Raw genomic sequence first — 19,840 nt, 5'->3', positions numbered from 1 at the left:
GAGCTCAGAAGCTTCCCGGGTATGTCTCATTAGCACAAAGAAATACGTAAATCTCATGGAAATACAGTTTCCAGACTGAGGTTTGCAGCTCCATAATTTGTGGCTCTTTAATATAAAGGTTGTTTCCAGGGTATTTTCTGCTGGGGAACAGTTTATCACAAGGTGCCTTCTCATGAACTGCTTTCCAGACGCATCCCAACCTGTAGGACCACAAACAAGAGCTAAGTCTGTGCAGCCCCAGAGGCTTTCCAGAGGCATATTCATAAAGTCTGGATCATTGGAAGTCCTTGTCATTAGGTCTCTTTCACCTCTCAGGAATTTAGGACAGCTGCTTTGTGGAAGTTCATGGTCGGCGCCTGCCGGACCCAGTGGGAAGGGTGGGAAGGCCTTTGGGGAAGCACAGGGAAGCAGGTGGAGCAGCTAGATGTCAGCAGCAGTTCGCAAGAGGAGAAAACTAGCCCAGATCTGGTGGAATCAGCTGGGGCTCCCAGGAGAAAGCAGCAAGCTTTAGGTGTTGTAGCTTGCCCTGAGTTTCCAGAAGACTGGAAGCTGGAAGAGCTTCAGTACAGTAGCTCTGTATTTTTAGAGATGAGAGTGTGAGAACTCGTAGATTGGGAAGGACCAAAGCTGGAAAGTGCAGCAGTGGGGTTTTTGCATTGTGTCTTTGCACTGAATAAGGCAGGAGAAGACAGTGGGAAAGGAAAAGGGAAATGCTTTCTGGCTTCTTCTCTAGCTCTGAGAGCAGCTGTGGTGTAAACAGAGGAGTCCAACCAGTGGAAATTTGCCATTATAACCGTGATAAGTATCTCTTTTGGTCTCTGGTGAAGCAGTGGCCTTACATGGCTACTGAGAGATTTCTGCATCAAGTCTGGGACTTTCTGTAGGGCTGGAACTGATCTTTAAAGAAGACATGATCCACAGTCTTGGTTTTAAAACTTCTACCTTTGACAGCAGGAGAAGGGCCCCTCTCAGCTGCTTCCTGATACATTAATGGTTGGGCTTCTTCAGACGCTTGCCAGCTACAGGCATTGGAGGTGCTGCTGTCCTGGGAGGTTTCAGGTTGTGTTAAGTCTGTTGCTGTAGTGACAGACAAATTAACTTCTATATAAAAGAGCTGATGCTAGCAAAGTGTGCCACTGTCCTGCATATATGGTCCTGCAATGCTTTTGTCTTTGTACCCTTTCTCCTCCTCCCTGGGACTGGCTGCTCCATAACCTCCAGCTTTTGTCAGAAATGAGTAACCAGGAGTTTTGCTTTGCCAGGTCATCCCAGCAGTGAATGTGACTGTAACAGCCACATCACAGCGTACCAGGAACAGCAGCATCCAGTGCTGCTGCTCAGCTCTGAACCTGCAGGGTGGGGTGGACATGTAAAAGCCATCAGTGCTTGGTTTCCTGGACCAGTCCTCAGAACACCCTCCGGCTCATGATGGCTTTTAACTGAACATTCTGCAAGCTCACCAGGGCTGGTCCCAGGGCTGCACCCACCACAAATGCAGCAGGGCCCTGACTTATCAAGCTGCTGCCTTCATGTTGCCAGACAGGTCAGTGTCAGGATGCATGCCCACACCACGCCAGTCCTCCTGACTCAGCCCCAGCTACGGGGCTGCTGTTCGAGGCCCAAGGAGGGAGCGACCTTTGCCATGCTCATGAGGTTTGAGACATACTGGCTCAGGGCATCCAAAGGCCTTAGCTGGCTCTTTTTCTCATTCTATTCTCCCTTGAGCTGCACTCTTTCAGCTCCCATCCTGCTCTCTCCAGTTCTAGAGAGGTGTGTTTAATGTAAAGATGATCTTTCAGTGTTTCCTCGTGTTCAAGTTCAAACTCTTAGAAATAGGATGACCAGTAAATGACTCAGTCACTATGTGAAACTAGGCAGGATATAAACCTTTTGCTTCCAATCCTTTTCCCAATGGGAGAATTCCTATAAAATGAAAGCAATGGGTCAGAATATAAGCTGTGTCAGCAGAAATTGGAACAGTTCTGGAGACCAAGACTTCTTCTTCAGCCTAATCATAGTACCAGGGCTGGGTGATGTAGTATGGGAGGTTCAGCCCAGATGTGTCAGCAGTGGGCTGGGGCTGAGGCAATCTGTTTCCATCACTGACTCTCAGAATGTGTCTAAAGCTGTGTTGTAGCACAATGCTCTGTGGGCAGCCCACAGGCGCCTGCCTGATCTGTTCATGTAGGACATGGGGGATGTCATGCAGGAACAGGCCACGTGTGCTACAGGCTTTAACAGGGAGAAGGAGAAGGACAGGACCTGCAAGGTCAGCGAGGCCATTCCCTGGCTCCTGCTGGCAAAGCAGCTCTGTTCCCAGTGGGGTGGGATCCTGACCAGCTCATGCAGCCCTTGTGCATGGATCAGCACCTGCTTTTCTAAAGGAAGGCAGTTTCCAGACACAGGGTTCTTGATTGCATCAGGCAGAAGCAAGGTTTTATTAGAGAAGTTTTTTTCACCAGCAGGTACACAGTGATCACACCAGTGGTGAGCTCCAGCAAGAGTCATGGTGCTTGGGCACATGCAGCAATAGAGATTGGAAAAAGCACATAGCAAAATAAAGCAGAATGTGGCCCAATGCTCTGCTTATCCCTGTGACACATGGCTTAGCATTGCTGAGTAACACAGAAGAGCACGTCCCTGCTCTCTGCGGGGGCATACGCTAAATATCCTCTCTCTTCACCCATGGCTCCGGATGAAGAGATTCAGGGTTCTCTTGTTGGATATTCTCATTTCTCTGCTTAATCACAAATCCTTCTGCAAGGCACTGGAGAGATTAAAGGAAACATGAGTTTGTTTATAGCAAAAATAGATTTTTTCCCACACTGCCACCTATACCCGTTCTCATTCCACAAGCCAATGCGATCAGAACTCTGGATAAACACTGTCCTCCCTGGAGAGGCCTGCTTGCTGCCTGCCAGCCAGGCAGACGGGGTGCGGAGCTTGCTGGGGCACACTCTGCCCTCGTACATAAACACACCAAGTGGTGGAAGCTGCAGCCATTGCCTCCACAGCAGTCTGGGTGTGGGAATGGCATCAGGGTCCCTGCCAGCACACTGCCCTCCTCACTCTCCTCATGGACCAACTGTCACCGTATTTCTTTATTTCTTTTTCAATTTGGCTGGAAGTTTCCCCCTGAACTAGTGCGAGTAGTTTTCTGCCAGTATTCCCATGATTCCTGGGTTTTTTTTCCTGATTTCTGGGCACTTGCTTTCTCCTATTCTTTCCTTTGTCCCAGATTTCATGTCAGCCCTTTCCCCATGATCTCTGTTGCCTGCCAGCCTGTCCCTCTCCTTTCCATCCCTCTTCCCCCTCGTCCCCTTTTGCATCCTAGCAGAGTCACAGCTCCTGGCAGCACTTGTAACCACTCCCCCATGGCCTCCCATCAGGTGTTTCCCAGTAGCCCCACCATAAAGCTTTCAAATAGCACCTATAAGCTAGGTGGGAAAGGTTCCTGTTGCTGCCTGTGCTTGCTGCAATGTGGAAATCCTGTTGAGTGTTGCAGTTCTTACCTTGTATCTCCGCAGCTGCACAGGATGGCATCTGGGAAGACGAAGTATAAGTGTGGCTTGTTCGAATGATACCTCCTCCTCCTATTCCACTTGTTCTTGCAACTCCTCCTCCTAGACCTGAGGACTGACCAATTCCTCCTTGCTGACTAAGGGGACAGGAAAATAGCATTTTAGTGATGGAAATGACAGATGAACTGGAACTGGAACTGCAGCTTTTCACTGTGTCTGCTGCTCTCAATTGGCAGAATATTGCAGTGACCTTTCCTGTGGCAATGGCTGGCACAGGGTGGGAAGTGGATTATCTGCCCCGATTGCCAGGCAGTCGGGTAGAGCAGTGAGGGTGAAGAGGCTGTGCAGTACCTCCCCCTATTGTTCACTTTCCTGGTATGTTAAAATACCCAGGGCAGGGCATTTCGCTGTGTCTTTTGGTGTGTCTCAAGCCTACTTACATAAGGTCCTGCTGTCCTCCCTCCAGCAGGCAACGGTACGTGTGGATCTCCTGCTCCAGGCGGCATTTGACGTCCAGCAGGATCTTGTACTCTTGGTTCTGGCACTCCATTTCTGCCCGCAGATCAGCCAGTTGCTGCTCCACGCACGTAATCTGGGTCTGGAGCTCAGCAAGGTGGTTGTTGTAGCGACACTCCGTCTCAGCCAGGGAGGACTCCAGGTTGTCCCTCTGAGGGGTGACATGAGGCAGCAGTACAGGATGAGAAACACTGCATTTAACAGTGAATTCTGACATCAAACATAACTGTGAGGCGGGTGAGCTTGACACCACCAGCACCCACCTGGCTGAGCTGAGCTTGGAGATCGATTTCCAGGGCTTGCAATTGGCGTCTCAGTTCGGTCACCTGGTTGTTGCACGTCTCTACCTCCTGACCGCTTGTAATAACCTCCCGATTCACCTCCTCAATCTGAAGATCACCAATCCAGAAGAAAGAGCATCAGGGAATGTATAACGTAAGTCAGATGAAGTACTAAGGAAATTGCAGAGAAGCTACCAAACGCATGACATGGGAAAGGTTTGGGTTAACTCTCTCATCCTAATGGAGAGTAATCCTTCTTGTTCTTCTAATAGTACTGCTATCCAGTTAGTTCTCATCACTGACTGCCTTGTAAAGAGTTCCTGTCTCAAGTGTCACTAACATGCAGCACTTCCCAACACCCCATGGCAGGGACACAGAGCGTCAGCATCCCCTGTGTCACTTGGTCCAGTTAAATCGATGTTAAAGGCTGTTACAGTATGTTGTGTGGTTTTGATGTGTGATAAGCGACTGTGAAACCATTGCTCTGTGTTAGCTGGGGAAGGTCAGAGCTGTGTAATTTTACTCACCTTGCACTCGTACCAATCCTCGACCTCTTTGCGATTGCGTTCAATCAGTGTTTCATACTGGCACCTCATCTCCTCCAGGATCTTTCTGAGGTCTGGGCCGGGGCAGGCATTGACCTCCACGCTCACATCTCCAGTCGATTGTTTCCTCAAACAGTTCATCTCCTGCAAACACCACCCAGCGCAGGTCAGTTTTAAAAAGAAGTAATAAAGTGCAGGAGCCAAGTTCCCTGTAGGGAAGAGCTGAACCCCTGGCAAAGCCTGGACATTCACAGCTCCCATTCACACGTATTGTCTCCATCAGCCACTTGCCCCCTGCAGCCAGCACCCAAGGGGTGGGGACCACAGTGGGGGAGGCTCACGGATCCTTGCGCAGCGCGGGCAGGATCCTACCTCCTCGTGGTTCTTCTTGAGGCAGCAGAGCTCCTCCCGCAGCGACTCGAGCTGCGCCTCCAGGTCAGACCTGCAGAGCGTGAGCTGGTCCAGGACCTGCCGCAGGCCGTTGATGTCAGCCTCCACGCTCTGGCGCAGGGCCAGCTCCGTCTCGTACCTGCCGGCAAGAAGGAGCTGTCAGTGTCTGACACCACCGTGTGCTCTTTTCCTTTGGCCATCCATCTTTCTCACAGTAGTAGTTTCCTAACTGGCCTAGCAGGATGCTAACAACAGTTTGAGGCTTGCTCTGCCGAATCTGCCCTCAGTCTGCCCTCTTGGGAGCTTCTTCACTTGGGTCGAGCTGTCACTCACTGTGTTTCTGTGCTCCAACAGGAAAATCAAAAGCTTTCCCTTGGAAAGACACCACGTGCCAGAATGCCAGCTGGGGTGAACCTGTGCTGCTCCCTGTCTGCAGAGCCCTTCTGCTTTCTGAAGAACTCTAATCTCCACTCAAAACCATCTTCTTGTCCCAAACTTTCCACCTGGAGCTGCCACTAATTAAGGCAGCTCTAGAGGCAATGGCTGGAAGAGCTTGTCCTGGCCAGAGGATCACAGGAGCCCTGTCCAAGATCTCCTTCTCACCAGCTCTGCGAGTGGGAGCATTGACAGGGGAAGGACGGCCAGGGGGATACTCACTTCACTCGGAAGTCATCGGCTGTCATCCTGCTGTTATCGATGTTCAGAATGATCTTGTTGTTGTCTATGGTTGCGCAGACGATCTGGAAAAAAGAATATTCACTCCTGAAGTCTCCTCTCTGTATTCTCAGGCTCAAGTGTACCCACTGACCACTGCTACCAGACCTAACCTCCTTCCCTCACGCTGTTTTTTACTCCTAGGTGCAGGCATGGGGGAGCTGAGGGGAGCAGCAGTCACAGGGGGAGTGTGCCGTGAAATAAAGGCATTAAAATGCTAAAACACACGATGCTGATGCAGACAGCCAGGGAGGTACGATCAGTGTTGTCCAGCTCCTGCCCCAATCCACCTGCCCTTTGAAATCTAAATCTTACTTTCATGGATAAGAGATCTAAAAGTTCGTTTCAAGGCTTAATTATAAGTCTGTCTCATTCCGTCTGTTTCCTGGATTATTTTCCCTTTATTCTTCTTTGCATCTTGACATCTGAGAGTTTTTCCCAAACACGCTTTGCAAGTGTTTGTAATTGCAAATCGCACACTCAGGATGGGGCTGGCAATGCTTGCTTTGACCTTGTTTTTAATGAACTGTCCCGTATTTCCCCAATTTTGAATGGAAAAGTAAGCTTGTAACAAATGAAATAACATTTAACAGGAATTCTGCAAGACTGATATCAGAAGAATATGAATTCAGGCAAATTAATGCGATCCATTATTTATTTCTCTTTTAGTTACTTTCTTGGCATGTATCTATTTAGACACCTTAGCACAAACCCTGAATCAGAAAGACTACGGAGCCAATCCACATATATCCCATGAAGGTAACATTTCCCCCTTCAAACCTATCTGATGAATAAAAGCAATGGAACCAGTCCAAACACTGGTGGTTTGACCCGTGAGCTCCAGGGCGTTCTGCAGGCTGGTAATGGCTGTTTATGAAAAGCATTTTACAACAGTGAATTGTTACTCTTGAGAACTGCCTGGAGTTGTGAACCAGCCGTGGGAGAAGCTTACAAGGGAGAAAGCAGCTGAGAAGTGCTGTTACCTGATTCTGAAGATCTTCTATTTCTTTGTAATAGCAGCTGTAGTCCCGTGGCTCACAAAAAGGGCCCTGCTTGGCATACCACTCCCTGATTCTGCACTCCAGGTCCGCGTTTTCTTGTTCCAGGCATCTCACCTTGTCCAGGTAAGAAGCCAGGCGGTCGTTAAGGTTCTGCATGGTGACCTTTTCGTCACCAGAAAGAAGAATGCCATCACCAGCAAAACCACCTCCAACTACCCCGCCACCAAGACCCATACCAATGCCACCTCCCATGCCACCGCCAAAGCGAGCGCTGCCACCGCTGAATCCCATGCCTGGACATCCTCCGAGGACAGCGGCTCCTAAGCCACCTCCAAAGTTGCCACCAACCAAACTGCCGGTGCTCAGTCCTCCTCCATAATTCACACCACCACAGTAGCTTCTACCAGAAAACCCTCGGCCACCACCTATCCCACAAGTGGTGTATCTTCCGGAAGAGACTGAGGAGATCCGTGCTCCTCCACCACCACCACCGCCACCAATCACACAGCTGCCCCCGCTGGTCCTGCCCCTGAGAGAGCCAGTTGTCTGCTTAACACTACAACTCATTTTGAGGACAGCTGCAGCTCCAACCCAAAGCCCAAAGCAAGATGCACAGCTTGATACTGAATCAGACTGCAGGTTGGTTGTTGCCGCAGATCTCTATTTATACCTTCCAAAGGGGGTGTCACCTAAAGGGTGTTTCTTCTTCCCACGGGGCTGGCTAGTCTTGCTGTTTATGCCAAGAATAAATAGCCCATAGGCAGTTTCCCTCTAGAAATCCCAGTTCACAAGGAAGATACTTTACATGTCAGCAGCTTATTCCAAAAAGTAAAATAATGTTTTATGAGTCATCAGCTTTTTATATGATGCAAACTTTACAACAAGTCAAGAAAAAAAGTTGCCCTAGATTATGTACAAAGGAGAAACATTGGTATTTATAACATCAAAGTGCCTTTTATCTTCTATTAATTTGTATTTATTTTATTCTTAGCCCAATAAACAGTTTTGTATCCCGTGCTGTGCTAGACTACATGGAGCAAAAATGGGAAATGATAAATTCTCACTTCTGAAAAGTGTGAGGAACAGTGACAGCAGCAGTGAAGAGACCAGGGACCCCATGGTGCAGGTGTCTGGCACCCGGCGCAAGGGGACACAGGTCTAGTACAGGCTCCACTGTGAGATTTCTTAAATCTCAGAGGAAATTCCCCCATGGGTTTAGTTTTCTGGTCACGCAAACCCAAAAAGTCAACTTGCTCACAGTGTGTGGAGATCAGGCCTGCTGAGCGTTGGAAGTCCTTGTTCCTGGAGGTTGCACAGCCTTGCTGGAAGTGCATGAAGTACCTCTCTGAAGTTATTTTTCAATTACTTTAATTGCTTTCCATGCTGCCTCAGTCTGTGGTGATCGTAGATAAAGAGATGACAAGAAAGGGAGTATCCATGGGCGATATATCCAGTTTCCGGCCTGGCCTGGGATGTGATCTTGCAGGTCTTTGCCATCACCAAGGTTGTGCTGAGCACAAAATAAGAAGGAGAAAAGCTTTCTGCCTTTCTGATCTGAGTCTGTCAGCGCAGCAGCAGGCATTGGCACAGCTTGGCTGGTCATGGGAGCCCCATCTCCAAAACCAGGCACCAGCCAGAGGAGCGTTCGGAGAACTGGCTCCACCAGTGCGAGTATCTTTCCCCGACAGACTGCTGTAATGAGAGGATATTCTGCTCTCCAGGGAACGGAGGCTTCTGTTCCCCACAGGGTGGAATTTTCAAGCAACTCTTACTCACAAGTGACCTTTGACTCAAGTACGTCCATATATATACAGGAGCAGTTGTGATAAATCCTCTGTGAGTGTGACCTGACAGGGAGCCCGGAGTGCAGCCGTCACCTCCGAAGAGGGGCAGAGGAAATCTCTGCTCACCCCTCAGCCCTCTCTCCTTTCCCAGCAGGAAGCTGGGTGGCTCCTGTCACCATGAGAGGAGAGTGTCCCCAAGCATATACAGATGTGATCATCTTCTCACCAGCTCAAGTGAGGACTCTCCACTCTCCAGTGAGATTATTTCTTTCTTCACTTAGATCAGAAATGATAAAAAGGCGCCTACCCAAGGCTGGCAGCACCCTGGAATATTCATGATTCGGATGGTGTAGGGAAATAACTTGCTCAAGGACAGAGCTGGAGTCTGGCAGAGCTCAGATCCTGGCTGAGACTGCAGTGCCTGAAATACAAGTCCATCCTCCCCCTGCAAACACATCCCCGCGCAGCCAAGACTCGCCACAGTGAAAATCAGGAGCAGAAAGGAGGATGGGGAGTAAATCTGGCTTTCATCTGTCTTTTTGAGGAATATAATTGGAGGCAGGGTGTGGCTGTAAGAGCCAACAGAAGTTAATATAATGTCTGGATTGCTTGGAGCTTTGCTCTGCTGTGGAGGCTTTCACAAGTTACCTAATAGCAACCTACAGCGAGCACTGCTCACTGACTCTCTTTCCCTTTCAGAGTTAGGTTTAGGATGGGATACTGCAGATGTCAGATGATCTCTCCGGGTGGGCAAGGAGCACCTCCACCTCCCTGTTTCAGCAGTTACGTGATAGCAAGAAGGAATGAATAGGTCTTGCTCCACAAACCAAAGTGGTTTGCAGCATTATACAACTTTCTACATAGATCCTGGTGGAAAGGTCCACAGATTGCAAATACACAATTCTTCTGAAGTACTTGTATTTGGGATATAATGACAGCCTTTGGAGCTTTACTGAGCTCCTGCCAATTTCACTGGGACATGGCACATCCAGAAGCCAGGCCCAGACTGTGGTTTTGAACCAATGAGGGTTTCCTTGCCCTGGCTGCATGGCTGCAGCTCTGTGTGCTTGAGCACTTGGGGTATTGCCTGGCTCCATACGACCACAGCCCAGGGAAGAGGCATGTGTGTGTGTCTTCTGACTGCAGGGTTTGGCTTTCCCTAGCTGTGAGACACCATCTTGTTCTGTTCCATCAGCACTGGCTGTGCTCTCTCCACTAAACTGATTTCTTTGCCTCCACTTTAGTAACCATTTGTACTCCCATAGCTCAGGGGCACAGCCTTGGGGCAGAGCACTGTGTAGGAAAGGACTGTGCAAGCTGAAGACAGAAAAATGTCCCCAAAGGATTTGCAACCTAAATGTCAGACAGGAGGAAACAAGCGGTTTCGCACAGATGGAAGTAAAGGAAGCGGTGTCAGGCCGTTATCCAGCGCGAGCAGCAGTGGTCTGGGTCACACAAACACTGTGAAGTCTTGCGGGCATTATGGAGAAGAGGGATCTGGAAGTGAACCAGGAGGTACCAAGTGTAAATATGGACACATGGCGTTGGGCAGCTCAGGAGGAGGCAGGAGGGTGTTACAGTCCCAGGAGACATTGTGGGCAGTGGAGTTGGGTCCTGTGGGAGCTGTGACTGTCCCCGTGCCCAGCCTGGGTGCAGAACATCAACTCATCTCTCCCACCCTCTGCTCGCTTCTCTTATCAAGGTTGATAATGTTTTCTTGTGTCAACTACAAGAAAGGTGTGTCTAATTTGACAGAGCTTTGCTTTCATAAGCATTGCTTCAGTGATGTTTGTGCAACCACACTGGAATATGATTTTATCTTGTCACTTGTAATTACTATTAATAATTTGCATAATAGCCATTAGGCATCACTTATTAAACACTGCTTTGATGTGATACTGAGCTGGCTCCAGACCTCATGCTCCCATCTTTCAAATGCAGACCATGACTTTTTTCTGGCCAGTGACTCATTGGTTTATACCACCATGTTTAGCAAACTCCTGTAAGGCAAGAGAAACAATTATCACAATGGGTTTGGTAACAGCATGATCCCAGCTCTTAAATACACCTCAGAGACCAAGGTGATGACTCTGTTTCAGTTTCTTGCTGACTGTTCACATCTTCAGACTACCTCTGAGCATTTGCTAGTGGTGAAGTAGAAGTTCAGCAGAACATGGAGGTGGACAGGACCAGATTTCTTCCTACTGAAGCTCACAGTGTTCCCTGGTTCATTTTGTGAAGGGTTTTAATTTCCTTCCAGCACCTACCAGATGATAACAATGTAGCCAGACTTCCCCACATTTGCATCCCTGGAAGCGCTGCTGATTATCACGGCAAAGAAGAGTACCAGGGAATTTGTACTGGGACAGATTTGAATACTGATGGGAGAATGAAACTCCAGCAGTTCCACTCCTGCATGGGCAGCTCAGCGCAGCGCAAGTCAGGAGGAGAAACGGCTTCAGCCCATGGTCCCTGCACCAGAGCCATGGGGGTCAAACCAGGACCTGACAAGAGAATGGGAGCATTCAGGTGCCTCCTGCACCCAGACACTACACAGAGGAGCAGCAGAGACAGGCAGCCAGGGTACCAGCCAGCCAGAACCTCCCCAGAGTGTCTTTATCTCGTACTAAAAAGTCTCTTAATTTCAATGTGCTTTCAATGTAAGGCTCGTAGTGGCAGTTTAAATTACATTATGCGGGGTACTGAGCTGAGAAATCTCCTGCATGGTTATAGCAGTAGTTTACTCCTCTACATAGTTTTTTATGAATGTTACACAAGCCAGTAAAAAATGTACACCCACAGACAGTTACTATGGGTGTGAGTGAGACTGTATCCATCTGCATACTTTATATAGTAGACTTTATAAAGAAATTATAGTTTATACACCACAGCAGAATACTGTCGTTAGCTCTAACTGCTTGTGCAGCACAGCCCTGAACTCACAGCTCATTTCCAGCATTGGCATTTTGCAGAACTGGTTGGTTTCTTTCTGTTTCTTCTCCATCTTCATCCTTTAGGGTATGTTCAGTCCTAAGGGACCTTTTCTGATGGTGCTGTAGTTCCCATGTGTCTGCTCCGTACCACAGAGTCCATATCTGCCTGAGCAATCACAGGCTGCGTTTCATCTGCAGCCCTGGCTGTGATGCTGACAGCTTCTGCCACCAACCCAATTGCTGAAAGAGCTCCCCTTTGAGATCCTCGTTTGCTCTTACTTTACAAGATTTGCACATTAAAAGAGAAGAGAAGCTCTTGCAAGCTGTGCTCCCTGTGTGCTGGTGCGAGTGGCTGCATAAGGGGAGTGTGATCAACGTTTGCCTCCGGGCAGTGTCCCAGGTGATTCTTGTCCTGGTGTCCCACACACTGCATCTTCTGCACTTCATTGATCTTCTCTTCCCTGTCTCTTCCTGTGCTATTTCCACACTCTTCATTTCCCATCACTATAAACTCACTGGGGAGGGAAAGCATCTTTTTATTGCTGCACAGCATTCATGCGGTGGCTTTAGAGGTGCCACGTAAACACTGGGGCAGGTTAAGTGACACTGAGATGCTCAGTGTAATTAGTGTGGTGGGAATGGGAGATACAGGACTTAATAAAAGTATTAACAGCAGCTCATTAGAGCAATTAATTACCCCAAGGGCTAACAAGTGTCTGTGACCTGGACAGAGGCTGGGGAGAGTCTACCCCCTGAAGGGACACTCAGAGTGGGATCGCTCAGTCCCTGCCCCGCGGCGCTGGCGCGGTCAGACACAATGTGTGGCTGGCTGAGAGCACCAGAGGTGACCCAGAAGCAGACCAGGCTTTTTGCAGAGCACAGACCAGAGCAAGAGACAAAAGCCCCATCGCTGCTGTGATTTATGCTGAGAGAACAGCTCTGTGTGGCCAAGCTTCAGCTTGTGCCGTGCTGTCATTCCAGAAGTGTTGGAGCTGTTCCTTTCTTTAGAAATGGACCCTAATTCAGACTCATTGTATCCCCTGATGCCTTCTTGTTAGGTTAGTCATCAAACCCCATCCAATACTTTATTACAGAGAAAACTAACAGAGCCACAGAACCATAAAACCAGACTGGTTTGGGTGGGAAGGGACCTTAAAGCTCCTCCAGCTCCAGCCCCTGCCACAGGCAGGGACACCTTCCACTGGAGCAGCTTGCTCCAAGCCCCTGTGTCCAACCTGGCCTTGAACACTGCCAGGGATGGGGCAGCCACAGCTTCTCTGGGCACCCTGTGCCAGCGCCTCAGCACCCTCACAGGGAAGAGCTTCTGCCTAAGAGCTCATCTCAGCCTCCCCTCGGGCAGGTTAAAGCCATTCCCCTTGGCCTGTCCCTACAGGCCCTTGTCCAAAGCCCCTCTCCAGATTCCACTGTGGGTGAGAAGGGACAGGCTGGATCCCAAGTCTTTGCTTGTACAAGCAGTTGTGCTCCTGACTGGCTTTACAATTCCTTTCTCTGTGGTAATAAAATAGCAGCATATTTTTTTCCCCCGTCTGTTTATTGTATCTTACTTTAAAAAAAGCCCTCTCCCATATATTAATTTGTCTGCCCTTTTATCTTCCCACGTTGCCAGCTGGTTCTTCCTGTTTGCTCTCTAAAACAACCCATTTAGAGGTTCTTTATTCAGTATTTTCTCTGGGAATTGCTGCCCTCCACCAGAAGGGTGTGTCGAGCCCAGCGGAGCCCGGCGTTCCACATTACTGCTCCAAGGGCATTGGGGAAAACTTGTTGTTCTTGATTTAATCCTGTTAGTGCACATTCATAATAACTCAAAGGTGTTGTGTGTTACATTACATTACATTATGTTATATTATGTTATATTAGCACACACCTACTTTAATGAAAACTCGATTTTTGCTCCAAAGTCTCTTTCAGTAGGAGATCGTGGGTCAGACTGCCTCCTTCCCTGCACCCTGCAACCCTCCCTGAGTGTTTCCTTCCTCATCACTTTTTACTTCATGTCTTAGCTTATGCTTCCTCCTCTGGTAGCAAATCATAGAATCCCAGACTGGTTTGGATTGGAAGGGACCTTAAAGCTTATCCAGTTCCAACCCTCTGCCATGGGCAGGGACACCTTCCAGTAGAGCAGCGTGCTCCAAGCCCTGTCCAACAAACGTCCCTTTGTGCAGCATCAGCTGGGCCCTTTCCCCCATCACCACCCTGCATCCACCTGGATTCAGCAGGAGCAGTGCGGCAGAGGCTGTTTTCTTGTCCCCTTGCAGCGATTGCTGTGGGGATATAGATCAAAGGTAGATTTCTAACCAAGGGTGTATGATAAATATAACTACCTGTGTAACGATGTTTTTCATACTTGTACGTTAACTTCCTTGTAGAAATCATTTGTCGGTTTGGAGGCTGTGTCAGTAGTAGCGACGTTTATTAGAGACAAGCTTTGGTAGTTGTGTGACAACTGAGTGCAAAGCAGGTTAGTCCCAGTGGACACCAGTGGCTGGTGGATGCGGCAGCGGGTGAGGACAGGGAGGGGACAGGGGCAGCCGGTCTGCAGGGGCCCTTCCGACTGTCAGGTTCTTTGTGCCTTGTTCATGGAGAGGCCTCGGGGGTGCGATGGGGCTGGCGGGAGCTCTCCTGCCTGAGGTGACCTGCCGAGGGAGGGCAGGACGTGGGGCTTTCCAGGGTTCATCTCCACACCGCGCCTTGCTCTTGCATCCCCCTTGCTCTGGGACTGACCCTTCTTTTCCCTCTCCCCCCTTGCTTGCTTAGTTGTACACTTGAAAGACTCGTGACTGATTCCCCCTGCCAGTTCCTCATGTTCATGTGGTGCTGAAGGTCTTATTTAAGCACAGTTACCACTAATAAACCCTCAGTGTCAAACACATTTTCTATGCAGTTTATAAATGCCCCATAGCTGCACCCTCTGCCACTGCTTTCTACCACAGCCCAGTTCATCCCAGTGCTCCACCACCAGCAGTCACAGCCGGGACCCTGCACACCCAGCTCCTTGCACTGCCTCTTTCCAGGGAGAAGAAACCACTTCCAGCCCCTCTTCACCACCCAGGAAAGCCTGGAGACCCCTCGTCCTCCTCTCCCCCACGTATGTAGCAGGACTAAAGCAGTTCATGGTCCTGCTCACAGGCTCCTGGAGCACACCTCACCTTGCACATCCTTGCCCACGGGCTCAGGGCACGCAGGGCTGGCACATGCCGGCTTTCAGCCCACCGCTTCTTCCAGCTGGTGCAGCAGGGACTCCTCTTGCCCCCGGCCCTCTGTGGGAAGGAGACAGCTCCGGTGACCAAAGCCCCGGCATTCACACCCTGCACACCTGCCCCCCACCTGAGCACTGCCTTTAGCTGGGTCTATTCAGTCGCTGTGGGTCATTTCCCCCCTCGAACCATTAAGGTCATTAAGAGTAGCAATTAATTAGCACATCCTCCACCCTGCCTGTCTGCTGCCAGCCAGTGCTTTGCCATCGTGACACACAGAGCATTACCCGAGGCTCTGAGACAAGCTCTAACAGTGTCATTGCATCCTTTGCAACCGGCATTTTGGAACAAACCCTCATATTTTATGTAAGTCAGCCTCCCCAGGCTACCACCATTAAATCCCTCTTTTTCCAAGCTGGTGGAGCAGGGGGTGCTGGGGCTGGTTCTGTGTGTATGAGGCGTTTATGAGCTTACCACTGTGCCTCACTGTTTCAAAATCTCCGTCAATGGGAGGCAGGGCAGAGCCAGCTGCTTTGCATACAAATTAAATCTCCCCAAACTTTAATTAAATTGTTGTGTGAAACTGAAAATGTGTAGTAGATAATTTATTGTCTCGCTTCATTTCCCTGCCGGTCCCTGAGCCTGTCTGGCTGTGACAAAGCCAATAAAACCTAGTGACAGTGCTCATAAAGGACCTTGCCCAGCTCAGAGTGGAACCCGCCCTCTGAGGACCTGTGGTGCTGCAGAGCTCTGGGGCCAATCCCATCACCTTCGTTGGCCCAAGATGGTTTCGGCTTGGACTGTGGACATTGCTCAGAGCCAAATCCTCACATGCCTCATGGTTTGCTAATAGGCCCTGTCTGTAGCAGGTCAGTGCTGGTTCCTCACCACAACGTTGCTTTTACTACTGGTACCATGAATTGTCCTATCCCTGGAAGTCAAAGCATAGAGATGTTACTGTGTGAGGGTCTGTAAGTGGTCTGCGTACATGATGTCGTGCTGTCCCCCTTCCAGCAGGCAGTGGTAGGTCTGGATCTCCTGCTCCAAGCGGCATTTGACGTCCAGAAGGGTCTTGTATTCCTGGTTCTGGCACTCCATTTCTGCTCGTATTTCAGCCAGCCGCTGCTCCACGCAGGAGATCTGGTTCTGGAGCTCAGCCAGGTATTTGTTGTAGCGACATTCGGTTTCCGCCAAGGATGACTCCAGGTTTTCTTTCTGACAATGGGAACAACACAGAGGTACTTGGGGATGCTGCAAGCTTCGCCCGTCTGGTTACAGGTACAGCTCCAAGGCGAGCGCGGGGGCCGAGATGTGAATTGTAGTGGCATCACCTACCATAGTGAGCTGGGCTTGTACGTTGATTTCCAAGGCCTGCAGCTGACGTCTCAGCTCTGTAACCTGCTTGTTGCTTGACTCGATCTCCTGGCTGCTCGTGACGACCTCCAGATTCACCTCCTCCACCTGCTAAGTCAGACCCCTCGCTGCAGCAGGGGCTTCACCACCTGCTTGCGCACAGCCTGCAGTGCACACCCTGCTTGTGCACAACTTGCTTGTGCTCCCCCTGCTTGTGCACTCCCTGCAGTGCACAGCCTGCAGTGCACCTGGGCATTTCCAAATCTGAAGCCCCACATTTATACTGTTGTGACCCTGCAATGCCATGTGGTGGCCCCTCTGCCACAAACAGAAGAGTACAGGGACTGGGCAGTGCAATCAGAAGCTGAGCACATCTGTGACACAGATTAAGGCATCTCAGGAAGTGTTCTTAATCTTTTTTCCCTTTCCCCCAAGAGGCAGAGTAGGGGACAGCTCTGCGTGTGTTTCGTACCTTGCAGGCGTACCACTGCTCAGTCTCTTTGCGGTTGCGCTCCATCAGTGTTTCATACTGGCACCTCAGATCCTCCAGGATCTTCCTCAGGTCGGGACCAGGGCAGGCATTGACCTCCACGCTCACATCTCCAGTGGCCTGTTTCCTCAGACAGCTCATTTCCTGCATGGAATAGGTGCACCGTATCAGTAATACTGACACTTGGGGTGGGGGACACTTTCCTTCTTCTTGCTTCTTAATTCCCTATGGGGCAACCTGACCTCCTCGTGATTCGTCTTGAGGCAGCACATCTCTTCAGTCAGGGCCTCACACTGCAGCTGCAGGTCGGTCTTGCAGCTCGCCAGCTGGTCCAGCACCGGGCGCAGGTTGCAGATGTCTGTGTCCACATTCTGCCGGAGACCACACTCGGCCTCGTACCTTGAGCCACAGCCAACAAAGAGAGAGGTCAGTAAACCATGGTGAGCCCTGGAGTTGAGTTTATGGGGGAAAATGTTTAGGATCAAACTCTTCTTTCACTTCAGGCATGCCATGCGGCAAACATTGTCGGTGGTAGCCAGGCCTTTCACAGAGATGGGCAGTTTAGTAGGGCAGCAAGACAAGCAGAGGGTTGGCATTTCCCCATCACCACTGCTCACCAACCCTTCCACAGGCAGTGTGAGCCCCCCAGCCCAGCATGGGCCGTACTCACTTCACTCTGAAGTCATCAGCAGTCATCCTGTTGTTATCAATATTCAAGAGGATTTTGTTAGTCTCCATGGCTGCACACAGGATCTAGAAATGAAAATGCAGGAGAGGGATTCTGGCTTGTGGCTTCCTGTGGCTCCCAAAGGCCCCCAGAGGAAACACCTGCTTGAGGCAATGCATCTTACTCTTTTTATAACAATTCCATATATTGGGATTATTAATCAATTAGATGGCATCACAGTGGGGAAACTCATGTGCCAGCTTGGCAGGGCAGGCTGGGCTGAAACTTCTTTGTAAACGCAAGTGTCCTCCTCCCTCCAACCATCATTTCATATAAACTATGGCTTCAACTGCTCCTCCAGAGACAGAGCTATTGCATCTAACATTGCTCTATCCACACATGAAAGCAAAACCCATAGAAATATTAGGATTTTCTCAAAGAAGACAGGTTTACCTGGTTCTGAAGGTCTTCGATCTCCTTATGATAGCAGCTGTAGTCCCGCGGTTCGCAGCTGGGCCCTACCTTGGCATACCACTCTCTGATCTTGCACTCGAGCTCAGCGTTGTCTCCCTCCAGCATCCGCACCTTGTCCAGGTAGGAGGCCAGACGGTCGTTGAGGTTCTGCATCGTTGCCTTCTCATTGTTAGCAAATAAGATCCCATCACCGCAGCCAGCACCAGCCCTGGTGAAACCACCACCTCGAGTGCAGATGCCTCCACTGCTGAATCCAAGGGCAGAACAAGCCCTCTGGGTAGCTCCGAAGCTCCCACCAGCAGCGCTGCCGGCGCTCAGCTGCTTCCCAAGTAATCCCTCGCTTAAACTGTCACCAGAGAAGTTGCCAATCACAGCACCGAGGTCATAGGTAGCGTGTCTCCCCGGGGAGGCAGAGGAGACCTTCCTTCCGCTGCCGGCCACGGAGCTGCCCGCGCTGCTCCTGCCTTGGGAACAGGCAGTAACAACCTGCCTGACGGCACAGCTCATCGTGCGAGCGTGGATCCAACCCGAAGCCCAGGACGAGCTGCACAGATCGCTGCAGGATCCGATTGTGATCCCTCTGTCCCCATAGTCCTCTATTTATACCAGCCCTTGTGCATCTTGCTACCGGAGAAGGGCTGTTTGTTCTTCCTCCTTGTGACCTGGCTAGTACTAATTTACTTTTTTGCAGCTGGAAATATTTCCCCAAAGGCGTTTGTCTCCAGCAATCCCACAACAGAAAGGTGCTTTGGTTAACAGAAGCGTGTTTCAAAACTACATCAAAAACGTTACTTCCTGAATCATCAGGTCTGACTTGTGATGACAACTAAACAAGAGTGACACAAAACCTGACGATACCCGAGAGTGCCCGGGGAGTGAAACACCACAGCAATTATCCATCCCTGGCGTGGGCGAGTCTACCCGGAAAGGGAAAGCTGTGGGAAAGCTGTCCTATCTGCCGGAGCCTGTTCGACCCCTTTGCGACCAGAAGCGAGGGTGCCCCCTCCATCAGCTGCCCTGCAGCCTTGGGACAGAGCCAGGAGAGCACCCTGGGGCTACTGCTTCCTGCACTGCTTCGCCATTAGGGTCTGTCCCATCCTGCTGGAGCTGAGCGAGAACCTGCCGAGCTCCAGGTCATTTGACTGGGAAATGCGCTGCTCTGGGGGAGCAGTGATGAATATTGCACTGGAGTGCACTGGGGGTGAGTTTTTACTTCTCTTTCTCCAGCGTGCATCAGAACATCCCCTTGCAGAGAGGAGATCCCGTGGGATTTGTTTTGTTGCTTTCCAGGGTAGACAAAACATCCAAATAGTTCCCCAACCAAAAGAGAAAGGACATTTCCTGAATACCAAGTGATGCAGTTCACTGTCAATGTCCACTGCCAAGCGAGGACGGCTGTGTGAGGGCGTTCACAAGATCCCTAAAGCAGTGACATAGAGAATCTCAGAAGCAGCCAGATCCTCATCAGTCTGACCCAGTTCCAACCAGCACAACAGAAATTCTCCAAATATAATCTAAGGAAAATGTGTTAGATTTAGAAAAGACATTGGAAAAGCTCATTTAGAAAAAAGATATATATATAAAATATATATATATTTTTTTTTTACTCTTGGAATGCTGAATTGAAGAAGAAGGGAAATAATTAAAATGTTTTGCCGTCTGAATCTTTCATTTGTTTAATAATATTCATACAGCCATGCTAATGCTGGCTGCCTTTCCCCATGTATGGCTCAGCGTTGGGTTTGGCATCCAGGTCACCTGGATACATGGCACGAAGGATGCGTCAGGTCCAGCCTCTGTCAGAAATATTGCTTATGCCATTGGAGCAGGTTCATTAGTCTTGATTTTATCGTGACACTGTAAATACAGAACAGCTTCAATGTGGTGTGGATTCTGTGTGTGCCCATGCTTTGTTACAGCCGCAATTAGCAGGAGGAGCTGGCGCTGTGGTGCTGT

The 19,840-nt window shown here is 49.9% G+C and overlaps 1 protein-coding gene across 1 annotated transcript; it reads right to left on the bottom strand.

Annotated features, from left to right (window-relative positions):
- Positions 1-2,865: 2,865 nt before the first annotated feature.
- Positions 2,866-18,391, bottom strand: LOC308229433 (uncharacterized protein; the record flags this gene model as incomplete). Its single annotated transcript, XM_080633480.1, has 15 exons — positions 2,866-3,018; positions 3,513-3,543; positions 3,962-4,188; positions 4,301-4,426; positions 4,846-5,007; positions 5,236-5,392; positions 5,911-5,993; positions 6,951-7,546; positions 14,853-14,890; positions 15,859-16,115; positions 16,236-16,361; positions 16,726-16,887; positions 16,986-17,142; positions 17,414-17,496; positions 17,864-18,391. The coding sequence occupies 15 exons, from the start codon at positions 18,389-18,391 to the stop codon at positions 2,866-2,868; spliced, it is 2,886 nt and encodes a 961-aa protein (XP_080489606.1).
- Between the last annotated feature and the right edge of the window lie 1,449 nt (positions 18,392-19,840).

This window comes from Psittacula echo, assembly GCF_963264785.1.
Source record: "Psittacula echo genome assembly, chromosome: 23".
Lineage (NCBI taxonomy): Eukaryota > Metazoa > Chordata > Aves > Psittaciformes > Psittacidae > Psittacula > Psittacula echo.
Note: the sequence above shows the minus strand (reverse complement) of the source record. Positions and strands in the feature narration are given on the sequence as shown.